Source organism: Pan troglodytes, chromosome 6 (genome assembly GCF_028858775.2).
Source record: "Pan troglodytes isolate AG18354 chromosome 6, NHGRI_mPanTro3-v2.0_pri, whole genome shotgun sequence".
In the NCBI taxonomy this organism is placed as follows: domain Eukaryota; kingdom Metazoa; phylum Chordata; class Mammalia; order Primates; family Hominidae; genus Pan; species Pan troglodytes.
Genome location: NC_072404.2, coordinates 83151683 through 83165538, shown reverse-complemented (window position 1 = coordinate 83165538; position 13856 = coordinate 83151683). Strand labels below are relative to the sequence as shown.

General features: G+C 45.5%; 1 protein-coding gene across 6 annotated transcripts in view; it reads left to right on the top strand.

Annotated features, from left to right (window-relative positions):
• Positions 1 to 13856, top strand: part of POM121 (POM121 transmembrane nucleoporin) — a 57045-nt gene that overhangs the window by 25766 nt on the left and 17423 nt on the right. For 2 of the 6 annotated variants that reach the window (XM_054655808.2, XM_001144107.8), the window contains exons 1-5: positions 7392 to 8703; positions 9200 to 9415; positions 9743 to 9901; positions 11328 to 11408; positions 12884 to 13055. In XM_054655808.2, the coding sequence (XP_054511783.2) occupies positions 8090 to 8703; positions 9200 to 9415; positions 9743 to 9901; positions 11328 to 11408; positions 12884 to 13055 (1242 nt within the window). In that variant the 5' untranslated portion in view covers positions 7392 to 8089. Of the gene's footprint in view, positions 1 to 7391; positions 8704 to 9199; positions 9416 to 9742; positions 9902 to 11327; positions 11409 to 12883; positions 13062 to 13856 lie in introns of those variants that run through there. The other 4 variants (XM_009453333.5, XM_009453332.5, XM_063814533.1 and 1 more) reach the window with 3 other exon arrangements.

The following is a 13856-nucleotide window of genomic DNA, read 5'->3' as shown; positions in this document are numbered from 1 at the left end:
TTTGTTTGTGTTCTCTCTTATTTCCTTGAGCAGTGGTTTGTAGTTCTCCTTGAAGAGGTACTTCATGATTTGTGAGAGTTTTTAAAAAGTTTTTGTCTGCTAAGTCCAACGTCTGGGCTTCCTAAGGGCTGATTTCCATCAATTTATTTTGTTATTTTGGATACGTTCCTTCGTCTTGGCATGATTTGTGACTGTCATTGAAACATGGACATTTGAATATTGCAAGGTAGTAACTCTGGCATTTAGATGATACTTCTCATTGTTTGCTATGTGTCTGTGAGTGAGTGTGTTTTTAATCATTGAAGGCTGTAGTAGTACATACATTTAGTGACTTCCAAACTATTTTTGCAAAGATTTATCATTTTCATGTGTGGTCACTGAAGTCTCTGATTCTTTTAGCTTGTGTTCAGCTCACATTTTGATAGAGATTTTCTTGAATACTAGGAGCTAAAAATGGAAGAAAACACCTCTCCCAGTCTTTGAAGTTTGCCTTTGCACAACAGCTTTTCTTCAGCACTTAGCTAGGCCTGCACTGACCCTCGTAATCAGGCCAAGGTGAAAGCTTAGGTCTTTCTGAGCGAGCATCCTGCCCTGGACAAAGCCCGTGTAACACCTGAGTGCTTGTGACTGCCCTGCTTTCCCAGAGGAATTCTCCCCAGCTTTTCTGCTTTCCCAGAGGAATTCTCCCCAGCTTTCCTTCTCGGATTTAGGAAGTCTGTATTAGTTTGCTCGGGCTACCATCACGAAATGCCACAGACCATGTGGCTTCAACAGCTGGAAGTTATTTTCTCACAGTTCTAGAGGCCAGAAGTCAAAGATCAAGGTGCCAGCTGCAGGGACCAGCCCCACAGGGTCGGTGGGCTTCTCCCTGTGTGCAGCGACGAGAGAGTGTAGAAAGAAAGACACAAGACAAAGAGATAAAAGAAAAGACATCTGGGCCCGGGGGACCACTACCACCAATGCGCAGAGACCGGTAGTGGCCCCGAATGTCTGGCTGCGCTGTTATTTATTGGATACAAAGCAAAAGGGGCAGGGTAAAGAGTGTGAGTCATCTCCAATGATAGGTAAGGTCACATGTCCACTGGACAGGGGGCCCTTCCCTGCCTGGCAGCCGAGGCAGAGAGAGAGAGAGAGAGGAGACAAAGAGAAAGACAGCTTACGCCATTATTTCTGCATATCAGAGACTTTTAGTACTTTCACTAATTTACTACTGCTATCTAGAAGGCAGAGCCAGGTGTACAGGATGGAACATGAAGGCGGCCTAGGAGTGTGACCACTGAAGTACAGCATCACAGGGAGACAATTAGGCCTTCAGATAACTGCGGGCAAGCCTGACTGATGTCAGGCCCTCCACAAGAGGTGGAGGAGCAGAGTCTTCTCTAAACTCCCCTGGGGAAAGGGAGACTCCCTTTCCCGGTCTGCTAAGTAGCCGGTGTTTTTCCTTGACACTTTTTGGTACCGCTAGACCACGGTCTGCCTGGCAACAGGCGTCTTCCCAGATGCTGGCGTCACTGCTAGACCAAGGAGCCCTTCTGGTGGCCGTGTCTGGGCATAACAGAAGGCTCGCACTCTTGTCTTCTGGTCACTTCTCACTGTGTCTCCTCAGCTCCTATCTCTGTATGGCCTGGTTTTTCCTAGGTTATGATTGTAGAGCGAGGATTATTATAATATTGGAATAAAGAGTAATTGCTACAAACTAATGATTAATGATATTCATATATAATCATGTCTATGCTCAAGATCTAGTATAACTCTTGTTGTTTTATATATTTTATTATACTGGAACAGCTCGTGCCCTCGGTCTCTTGCCTCGGCACCTGGATGGCTTGCTGCCCACACCAGCAGGGCTGACTTCTTCAGAGTCTTCTCTCGTTGGCTTGCAGATAGCTGCCTTCTTGCTGTGTCCTCATGTGACCTTTTCTCTGCACGTCTCTGGCATTTCTGCTTGTTTCTTCTGTGTTTTTTTGAGATGGAGTCGTTGCTCTGTCTCCAGGCTGGAGTGCAGTGGCGCGATCTCGGCTCACTGCAACCTCCACCTTCCGGGTTCAAGCGATTCTCCTGCCTCAGCCTCCCTAGTAGCTGGGATGACAGGCACCCGCCACCACACCTGGCTAATTTTTTGTATTTTTTTGGTAGAGACAGGGTTTCACCGTGTTAACCAGGATGGTCTCTCTCTCCTGACCTTGTGATCTGCCCGCCTCGGCCTCCCAAAGTGCTAGGCTAATTTTTTATTTTTAGTAGAGGTGGGGTTTCACCATGTTGGTCAGTCTGATCTCGAACTCCTGACCTCAGGTGATTCACCCGCCTCAGCCTCCCAAAGTGCTGGAATTACAGGTGTAAGCCACCATGCCCAGCCTTTTTTTTTTTTTAAATGTTTCTGTTGGGTGATGGGAGCTTGGAGCTGTCTTACTCTGCCCTTTTGCTGATATCATTCCTCAATTATATTTTAAAGAGATTTAAAAAGGAAAAACAGGCATATATATTTACCCAGGTAGTTACCATTTTCAATGCCTGTCATTCCTTTCATTCCTTTGTGTAGATCCAGATTTCCATCTGGTATTTTTCTTCTGCCTGAAAGACATCCCTTAACATTTCTTATAGTGTTTGTTGGTGATGAATTCTTTCAGCTTTTTATTTATTGTTTGAGACAGAGTCTTGCTCTGTCACCCAGGCTGGAGTGCAATGACACAATTATGGCTCACTGGAGCCTTGACCTTCCAGGCTCAAGCAAACCTCCCAGGCTCAGCCTCCCAAGTAACTGAGACTCCAGGCGTGTGCCACTATGCTTGGCTAATTTTTGTATTTTTTTTAGAGACAGGGTCTTACTATGTTGCCCGGGCTGGTCTCGAACTCTGAGGCTCAAGCGATCTGCCCACCTCAGCCTTAAAGTGTCTTCCAGCTTTTATGTGTCTGAAAATATCTTTATTTCACTTTGCTAAAATATATTTTCATCACACATAAAATTCTAGGTTTGCAGTTTTTGCCTTCAGCCCTTTAAAGATCAAGTTGCACTGCTGTCTTCTCACTTGCACTATTTCTGACAAGAAATTTGGTATCATTCTTATCTTTGTTCCTGTGTAAATAACATGTACTGTTTTCCCAGCTGCCTTCAGGATTTGATCTATATCATTGGTTTTGAGCAATTCGATTATGTGACTTGTTACAGTTTTCTTTGTATTTCTTGTACTTGATGTTGAGCTTTGGGTCTGTGGGTTTATATTTTTCATTATGTTTGGAAAATGTTTGGCCATTATTTCTTCTAATATTTTTCTATGTCTCAACTTTGTAAACATGTGGGATATAGTTAAAATTAATGTCTTTCTCTGCTTATTTTAATATGTGTCAGTTTGGGGTTAGTTTGGATCAAAATAAGGATTGATTGGTTGTTCTTATTATGGGCTGTGTTTTCTTGCTTATTTATATGCCTAGTAATAGGATGTCAGGATGCCACACATTGGAAATTTTACCTTGTTTGAGTAATGGTCTTTTTTTTTTTTTTTGAGTTGGAGTCTGGCTCTGTCACCCAGGCTGGAGTGGAGTGGCGCAATCTCGGCTCACTGCAAGCTCCACCTCCTGGGTTCACGCCATTCTCCTGCCTCAGCCTCCCGAGTAGCTGGTACTACAGGCACCAGTCACCATCACCACGCCCAGCTGATTTTTTGTATTTTTAGTAGAGACGGGGTTTCACCATGTTAGCCAGGATGGTCTCGATCTCCTGACCTCATGATCTGCCCGCCTTGGCCTCCCAAAGTGCTGGGATTACAGGCGTGAGCCACCGTGCCCAGCCAATTTTTTATTCCTATATACATTTTCTTGAGCTTTGTTTTGGGATGTATTTAAGATCATTGGAAAGTTGGATCCTTTCAGGTCTTGTTTTTATGATTCATTAGGTGGGTCCAGAGCAATGCTCAATCTAAGACTGATTCTTTCCCATTCCTGCGGTGCTTGAGTACTCCACACAGAGCCCTATAAATTGTGAGTTTTTCCAGTCTGACTTGTGGTGGCCCCTATCTCTACAAAAATTCAAGAGGCTGGGCACAGTGGCTCATGCCTGTAATCCTAGCAGTTCTTTGAGAGGCCGAGGTGGGCAGATCACCTGAGGTCAGCAGTTTGAGACCAGCCTGGCCAACATGGTGAAACCCAGTCTCTACTAAAAATACAAAAAAGTAGCCGAGTGTGGTGGCGGGTGCCTGTAATACCAGCTACTCTGCTGAGGCTCAGGCAGGAGAATCGCTTGAACCTGGGAGGCGGAGGTTGCAGTGAGCCCAGATCGCGCCACTGCACTCCAACCTGGGCAACAAGAGCAACACGCCATCTCAAAAAATAAAAATCAGTAAATAAATAAAGAAAAGACTACCTCATCCAGAAATGCCTTTATAGACACACCCATAAATAAATGTTCAACCAAGTATCTGTGCACCCCGTGGTCCCTTCAAGTTGACACATGAAATTACCCATCACTCCAGCCTTCAGCCGTGGGTTTGTTTCATATATAGATTTCTAGAACTCCCTCTTTGCATAGTGCCCTCCTTTCTTTTTTCTGCCCCATTTCTCTGCCATTTCAGCCATCTCAGCCTGATCTCTGCCTCCTCAGCCCAGTGAGATCTCCCTACTCTGCTCAGACTCCAGCTCTCTGCACTGCAGTTGGGAAATTATCCCCAGGTAGAGGAACTAGGTGACTTTGGGGCTCATCTCACAAGTTTCCTTACACTTAGGGATCAGTCTTTTGCTTCCTGTTGTCCTCTGCCTGAAAGTACTTGCCAAGTTGTACCGTTTTATATATCCACCACAGCATGCGTTAAACCAAAGTCTGGTTCAGCAGACTACCAGATTTTTTTAACAGCTTTATTAATCAATACATTTTGTCCATGTCTACAGTTGTTTATGGTGGGAGGACTAACCTATAGCTGGAAAGATTAATTTTCAGCTGCTCTGTAGTATTTTATTATATGAATTATACCAGTTTGCCCATCCTTGTGTTGATAAACATTACCCATGAAGTGTGTTCGAATTGTCTGTGATACAAATAATGCTTCAGTGACTATCTACCCAGAATGGGATTGTGGGTTTATAGGATACATACTTCTTCACCCTTATTTTTTACTAGATATTGCCAAATTGCTTTCCAAATTGTGCTGTTTCATATATCCACAACGGCATGAGTTCTGTTTGTTCCACATCCATACCAAGACTTGATCTTGTTAAATTAATTTTTCTAGTGTGTAAATGAGTGCAAAATCCTGTTACTTTAGTCTTTACTAGATTACTAGTGAGGTTAAATGTATATGTGTATGTATATATATGCACATATGTGTATATTAGGTATTTGTGTTTCCCATTCAATAGCTTTTTTGTATCAATTGTCCTTTTTAAAAATTGGGTTATCTTTTTGTTATTGATTCTTTGGAGTTCTTTTTAAATTCTACTTACTAATCGCTTTTTGGTTATATGTATTAGAGTTGTTTTTCCCAGTCTTGGCTTGTCTTTTAGATGCATATCTTGTCTTTTCCCATATAGAAGTATTAACTTTTTTTGGGGGGACGGAGTCTCACTCTGTTGCCCAGGCTGGAGTGCAGTGGTGCGATCTCGGCTCACTGCAACCTCTGCCTTCTGGGTTCAAGCGATTCTCCAGCCTCAGCCTCCTGAGTAGTTGGTACTACAGGCACGTGGCACCAGGCAAATTTTTTTTTTTTTTTTATCAGAGACTGGGTTCCACCATGTTGCCTAGGCTGGTCTCGAACTCCTGAGCTCAAAGCGATCCGCCCACCTTGGCCTCCAAATGTGCTAGATTATGTGTAAGCCACCATTCCCGGCCCAGAAGTGCTAACTTTTAATGTAGTCATATTTATCTATATTTTCCTAAATGATTTGTGCCCTTTGTGTGTTCATCTCTTTAACTCTAAACACAAGAGTGCCCCGAGGGCTCAGGCTATGGCTCTCTCTATTTACATTAATTCTCAATCATCTTGCTTGGTTTCAGGAGATCTGTACCCTGACGGCTTTCACGTGTAGCTCCTCCACTTAACTCCAGCCATATACAATAATTTAAAGAGCCCCTACTGACCTAGATACTATGTTTCTTCTTCCCCTGTTACCCAAGTTTCTTGAGTAGGGAGTCTGCAGTCACTGCCTCCATTTCTTCACCTTCCAGTCACTGTTCAACCCACAGCAGCCTGGCTTTTGTCCCACTAGTCTACTGATAGTGAGATTTTTTTCTTAAGCAACACAGCTCCCCCCAACCCCCCCCCCCGCCTTTTTTTTTTTTTTTTCAAGTTAAGTCTTATGTGAAATCGCAGTATATTAAATAGAAGCAGAATTGCTTTGGGACTGGGTTGGGGAGGATCTGGAACCCAAACTGCGCTTTCTTCTCATCTCTCTGTGTTGCCCCAGAGGCATCTATACCTTTCCAACTTTTCTATCCCCCTAAACACCCTAATCTCCAGCGATACTGAACAATTCCATCTCTGGACTTCTGCACAGTGCTCCTTCATCTGCCTTGAACCTGCCAGACCTCTCAGCTCCAGGAGCACTTCCCTGTCTACCTTCCCCTTTATCATAACTTTTTTTTTTGAGACGGAGTCTTGCTCTGTCGACAGCCCAGGCTGGAGTGTGCAGAGGCACGATCTCGGCTCACTGCAACCTCCACCTCCCAGGTTCAAGCAATTCTCCTGCCTCAGCCTCCCGAGTAGCTGGGACTACAGGCAGGCGCCACCATGCCCAGCTAATTTTTGTATTTTTAGTAGAGACGGAGTTTCACCATATTGGTCAGGCTGGTCTCAAACTCCTGACCTCAGATGATCCGCCCACCTCGGCCTTCCAAAGTGCTGGAATTCAGGCACGAGCCACCGCGCCTGGCCTTCTTATTTTTTTCCCGTTATCACACTGATAACACTGAATTGCAATTTTTTTTTTCTTTTTTTGAGACGGAGTCTCGGTCTGTCGCCCAGGTTGGAGTGCAGTGGGGCAATCTCGGCTCACTGCAACCTCCGCCTCCCGGGTTCACGCCATTCTCCTGCCTCAGCCTCCCAAGTTGCTGGGACTACAGGCGCACGCCGCCACGCCCGGCTAATTTTTTTTTTTTTTTTTGGTATTTTTATTAGAGATGGGGTTTCACCATGTTAGCCAGGATGGTCTCGGTCTCCTGACCTTGTGATCCGCCCACCCCGGCCTCCCAAAGTGCTGGGATTACAGGCGTGAGCCACCGCGCCCGGCCTGAATTGCAATCTTCTACTTACACATCTTCCTAACTAAACAGTTTCTAAAGATCAGAGATCCTATATTTTCCCCCTTAATCTCTTTAATGTACATAAACAATGGAATGAATAAATCAATGAATGAATGGCTGAGGAAACTGAACTACACCAAAGTGTATTGGCAGACTACCAGACTTTTTAAACAGCTTTATTAAGATATAATTCACATACCATGCAAATCATAGGGTGGTGCAATCACCACCACAATCTAATTTTAAACTATCTTTATGGTGCTACAAAAAAGCCTATAACCATGAGCAGTCACTTTCTATTCCCCACCCCCAAACCCACTCCCTAGCCCTAGGCAACCACTAATCTACCTTCTCAGACCGTTAACTTTAGCATAGGTATAAGTCGATCACAGAGCCACGAAATCCACCCGATATCTGGGCCATGATGTGAAATTTGGTAGGTAATCGTCCCACGTTTTCAATTTGTAACATAGAAATGGAGGGGGTAGGGACTCACAACCGCTAGTAGCGTTTGTGAAAAGTACCTGGTAACAGGCTGTGCTGGAGGGGAATTCAGCCCCCATAAAAGATCACGGATTAGGAATTACGTAAGCATAGGTCTCGGGCCCTTTTATCTTGGACGCGATCCTTCCACGGGATCGCTTCCGGATGGATGTGGCGCTGGGAGCCACGCGGAAAACCTCAAGAGTCAGAAACAGGCGTTAAAGGCAGGCGGCATTTTCCAAACCAGTTGGGTCTCGGGCGCTGCCGGGCGGTAGCGTCTCCCGGAGTCGCGCGCGCATGACGTAGAGGGCGCGCGATGACGCGACGCGCGGCGCGGTGCACGCTGGGATATTTAAGTCTCCTCCGCGGCGCGGAGCCGCGATGTCTCCGGCGGCTGCGGCGGCTGGAGCAGGCGAGCGGCGGTGGCCCATAGCGAGTGTCAGGGACGGCCGGGGCCGGGGCTGCGGCGGGCCGGCCGGGACGGCGCTCCTGGGCCTGTCGCTGGTTGGCCTCCTACTGTACCTCGTGCCGGCTGCGGCTGCACTGGCCTGGCTGGCCGTGGGGGCTACCGCGGCCTGGTGGGGACTGAGCCGCGAGCCCCGAGGTTCGCGCCCCTTGTCCTCCTTCGTTCGGAAGGCGCGTCATCGGCGCCCCTTGTCCTCATTCGTTCGGAAGGCGCGTCATAGTCGAACACTGTTCGCTTCGCCTCCGGCCAAGTCGACAGCCAACGGAAACCTCCTAGAGCCGCGGACCCTGCTCGAAGGACCTGACCCTGCGGAACTGCTACTCATGGGCAGTTACATGGGCAAGCCCGGGCCGCCGCAGCCCGCCCCCGCTCCGGAGGGCCAGGACCTGCGGAATAGGCCTGGCCGCCGCCCACCCGCCCGCCCGGCGCCGCGCTCCCCACCGCCCTTCCCGCCGGCCCATCGCGTTCACCACGTTTACCCCTCTCTCCCTACTCCTCTTCTCCGACTCTCCAGGAGGCCTTCCCCACGGTGAGATGCGCTGATTTTGTCAGATCATCCTCTGGCTCGGCTGGCTTGAAATCGAGGACTTGACTTTTAAATCCGATTTGCTTTTTCATCAAGTCCCAAGGGGATTGTGTGTGGTTTTGCCCTCCTTAACACCTTGGTGTGTGCCAGCTGTCTCATGGCCTCTAACTCTTGGAATGAGATGTTGTGTTGCCAAAACGATTCTCTTCTTTCCAGTTCTAAAAACTCCTCGAATTTTAGTGCAGCCTAGATGTAGTCTAGATTTAGATTTTCCCTCTCAAACTGTTGAAATCCATTGTTGAGATAGCTGTTAAGCAGCTGTCACTCTCTGGCCTTAGATGGAATAAGGGAAAGTTGCCATAAAAACACCGTGTTCTGTGTTGCTTAGAAAGAGACTTAAGTTCTTTGGAAAATGTCTGAACTGGTGGGTTTTTAACCGTTTAAAAATTTGACATTCTTTTATGCTTTGGTTCCGTGATTTGTCTCGCATTCTCTGCAGGGATCGTGGGACTTTACCAAATCGGTTTGTAATAACACCTCGAAGACGCTATCCGATCCATCAGGCCCAGTATTCCTGTCTGGGGGTACTTCCCACAGTGTGCTGGAATGGTTATCACAAGAAGGCTGTGCTGTCCCCTCGCAACTCCAGGATGGTGTGTAGCCCAGTGACTGTGAGGATCGCCCCTCCTGACAGAAGATTTTCGCGTTCTGCGATGTGAGTATTATCGTTGGAAGAATACTCTCCCTTTTCGTGTCCACTTTATTCTTCTCCAGTTGTTCCTATGACAACATGACTACAACGCAGCAAAGAAAGGACGAAGCTGCTTATTTTATGAGAAATACCAAATTCTAGTAAACCCTTTTGTTTTTCACTTTTTGCCCTTAACGAAAAAGTAGCTTTACTTGCTAACGGGAACTGCTGTGAGTGTATAAATTATACTTTGGCCTGTTGGTTAGCTTCTGATTTCTTGTTTCTGAAGTCTGTGCTATATGGCATGGGAATTAAAATATCTTACAGCTAGAATCTTGTCTTTCATTGTAGACCAGAGCAGATAATCAGCTCAACACTGTCCTCACCATCAAGTAACGCCCCAGACCCATGTGCAAAGGAGACTGTACTGAGTGCCCTCAAAGAGGAGAAGAAAAGGACAGTGGAGGAAGAAGACCAAATATTCCTTGATGGCCAGGGAAATAAAAGAAGGTAACAGGCTCAGGAGAGTACTAAGCCGGTTTCGCGCTTGGACTCCTATGGGATGAGATGTAGACATTCCCATATAGATACAGAGGCCATCTCCAGTTTATGAGCCTTCGTAGGCCCCCTTCTTTGGCTTTCATGGAGGAATCTAATAACAAGGGTTTTAATGCTGCTCTTTTCAAGGCACAGGTTAGATCGCTGTTGTAATTTACCTTTTCCATGAGTAGTAGAGATAAGCTGACTGCTATTAGCCACGCTACCCTCATACTTTTGTAGAAATGTGTTAAAGTGTATTTTCAAGAAAGAAGGCTCTAAGTCTTCCCGTCGGAATTTTGTGGTGTTCAGTTACTTGGGTAACCACCAGTTCCATGTTCCAGTGTCTTAATTGTGCTGAAGGAAATGCTTGTGAAAGAAAAATGAAAACTAGAGTTTGGTAGATTTATCAGTAATGAGGTTAAAACCAATTTCCTGGCAGGGCAAGGTGGCTCAGGCCTGTAATCTCAGCACTTTGAGAGGCCGACGCGGGTGGATCACCTGAGGTCAGGAGTTCGAGACCAGCCTGGCCAACATGGTGAAACCCCATCTCTACTAAAAATTCAAAAATTAGCTGGATGTGGTGGTGGGCGCCTGTGATCCCAGCTACTCGGAAGGCTGAGACAGGAGAATTGCTTGAACCCAGGAGGCGGAGGTTGCAGTGAGCCGAGACTGCCACCACACTCCAGCCTGGGTGACAAAGCGAGACTGTCTCCAAAAAAAAAAAAAAAATCCTTATGTGGTTTATAGAATAAGCTAATGAAAATGGAATAAATAAATAGTTTTCTAAGTATAGAAAGAAAGGAAGTTGAAGTGGCTGAGCATTTATTGAGCACCCACTGTGTATGGGACCCTACTCCAAGTGCTATGGATAGAGTGGTGGACAAGAGAAAATCCCTGCTCTCATGGGACTCTTGAGGGAAACACCATTTTATAAGGCTGGGTGTGGTGCTGCACGCTTGTACTCCTAACACTTTGACAGGCCAAGATGGGAGGATCGCTGGAGCCCAGTTGCTCAAGACCAGCCTGGGCAACATAGTGAGACCTCGCCTCTACAAAAAGTTAAGAAATTAGCCAGGTGTGGTGGTACATACCTGTAGTCCCAGCTACTCTGGAGGCTGAGGCAGGAGAATCGCTTGAACCCAGGAGGCAGAGGTTTGTTGCAGTGAGCCAAGATCGTGCTATTGCACTCCAGCCTGGGCAACAAGAGCGAAACTCTGTCTGAAAAAAAAAAAAATTTACCTTTCAGAAGCTTAGGGATTTTAAACAACCATTTTCTGGTCTAGCATGGAATCTGTGCTCCATAGAGATAGTATAAGGTCCCAGAAATATGAGAATACACTTTAAAGGGACAAAAAAAGTCATGTCATTTCATTGAGACTTTTTTGATTTGTCGCAGGTGCCATGATAGCAGTGGCAGTGGACATTCAGCATTTGAGCCCCTGGTGGCCAATGGAGTCCCCGCTTCTTTTGTGCCTAAGTAAGTGCGAGTCCATCCGGATGAAATACCAACTGTTTGGAAAAAGGCCTGATCAGAGCTGTTGCCCTATAGATTTTCCTCTTTGTTTTTTGCATTGCTTAATTAGTTCAGGTTCACGTCTTTGAAATTAGGAACGTTTTGAGTAACTTGCCACAGTTAACTGCCTTCTGTCTAATTCCTTTTAATGTTCTTACATTAATATGGATGAAATATGCTGAGACTTAAGAGGTTTTATAAATATATTTAATAACCAAGCACATACACAGAAGGATTGCAAAGTTTGTGCAGTGGATAAAACAGTATGAAACTTAAATGTTAAATTTCTACATATCAGTTTAAAAACAAATTGGAGGAAGAATTGGGTGGAAAGGAAAGTGGCTCAAAAGTATGTGTGGAAAGACTTAGGATACCTTAGGTACCTCATCTGAGTCAGCAGTGTGATGTGGCCGCCAGGAAAGCTAAAGTGCTCCTGGTCTGTGCTGTTAGAAGAAAGACTAGAATGAGGCAGGTGGATGGTATTCCTGCCTTCCGTAGTTCTGCTCACTGTCCGTGGAGCACTGTGGTCAGATAAGTGTACTGCACTGCTAGGGAGGATGTACACAAACGGAAATTCATTCCCAGTGAAGCAACGAAGATGTTAAGGAGATTTGCAACAGCCCAAAGGGGTGGTGGTGGATGATGGGGTTTTGGAGGTATGGAAGTATTAGCCCAGAGGAGAAAAGTCTCAGGGGGAATAAAGAAATAAGTGAGGGAAGGACAATGGTCTCCAAAAAACCAAAGGACTGTCCCTTGAAAGAAGCAAAATAACTTGCTCTGTTTGACTTCAAATAGGATCCGTGGGTGAAAGAGGAAATACACTGTAATCCACTGTAAGAATAAACTGGTTCATGGTTGACGTGGGTCACTCTAGGAGAGAGTTGTCTATATTGTAACAGGTTGGATGACTGTCCTACAGAAAAGATGCGTAGGAGATTTCTGTTTCCATTGGAGGTTTAGTAAAATGATGGGTTCCTCTTAACTCTGATTTTTTTTTTAACAGCTTTGTTGAGGTATAATTGACATAAAATAGACCGTACTTGTTTAAAGCATGTGACATTTTGACACACATACACCTGTGGAACCATCCCACCACTAAGATAATGAACATCCATCACCTCCAAAAGTTCCCACATGCCTGTAATCCCTCTCTTTACTTCCACCCCTGTTCCCAGGCATCCACTGATCTGTCTTCTGTCACTGTAGATAGGTATGCATTTTCCAGAATATTCTATAAATGGAAATCATACATTTAAGTTTTAAATATTTGGCTTTTTTTACTGACTTTGTCAGATAGATTTGGCCAGATTGTTAGCAGTAAAAATTAAAAGCATTATTCTCTTCCCTTCATGTTATTAAGAAAGATGTCATGACCGTGGATGAAATCGTAAAAGAATTTTGCCTTCAATAAAGCATCTAACTGTCTTCTCTTTTATTAGGCCTGGGTCTCTGAAGAGAGGCCTCAATTCTCAGAGCTCAGATGACCACTTGAATAAGAGATCCCGAAGCTCTTCCATGAGCTTCTTGACAGGCGCTTACACAAGTGGCATCCCTAGCTCCAGCCGCAATGCCATTACCAGTTCCTACAGCTCCACTCGAGGCATCTCGCAGGTAGAGGTACAGCTCTTGTAATGTGGGGGACATGAATTCCCAGCGTTCATTCATTGATTAGGGCCAGACATGGTAGCTTAGCCATGTAATCCCAGCACTTTGGAAGGCCAAAGCGGGAGGATTGCTTGAGCCCAGGAGTTCAAAACCAGCCTGGGCAATATAGTGAAACCTTGTCTGTACAAAAGAATTTTTAAAGAAAATTTTTTAAATAAAGTAATTGATTAGCAAAGGTTTACTAATCACCTTCTATCTGTCAGACATTAGAATTGTCTTTAAGCTAATAGAAAATACAGATCATTGAGTGATCAATATAGGCCAGCGGAAGGGAGTAGAAAGCCCAGAATGTAAAGCAGTGCATGTGTGCGAGCTGATTCGAGACAGAGCTGTGTTGTAGATAAACGGACAGAGGGTGATTCGAAAGGTAGACTGAGTCCAGCTTGTATTGGGTCGTAAAAGAGATTTATCTTATAGGCGTTTAGAATTGAGCGCAGGGTTTTTAAACAAGTGGTCATGATTTTTTGGAAAAGGGATTATCGCATAGTATAGGGAACAGGGCGGGCTTTGCTGCTGGACAGACTTAGATTCAAATCTTGGCTCTGAGGCTGGGCGGGATGGCTCATGTCTGTAATCCCATCACTTTGGGAGGTCAAGGTGGGAGAACCTCTTGAGTCCAGGAGTTCAAGACTAGCCTGTGCAACAGAGCGAGACTGTGTCTCAAAGAAAAGGAAAAAAATGCTTGGCTCTGACATCTAGTAGCTATAAGGTCTTGGGCAGACAATCACATAACATCTGTTTTTCTTA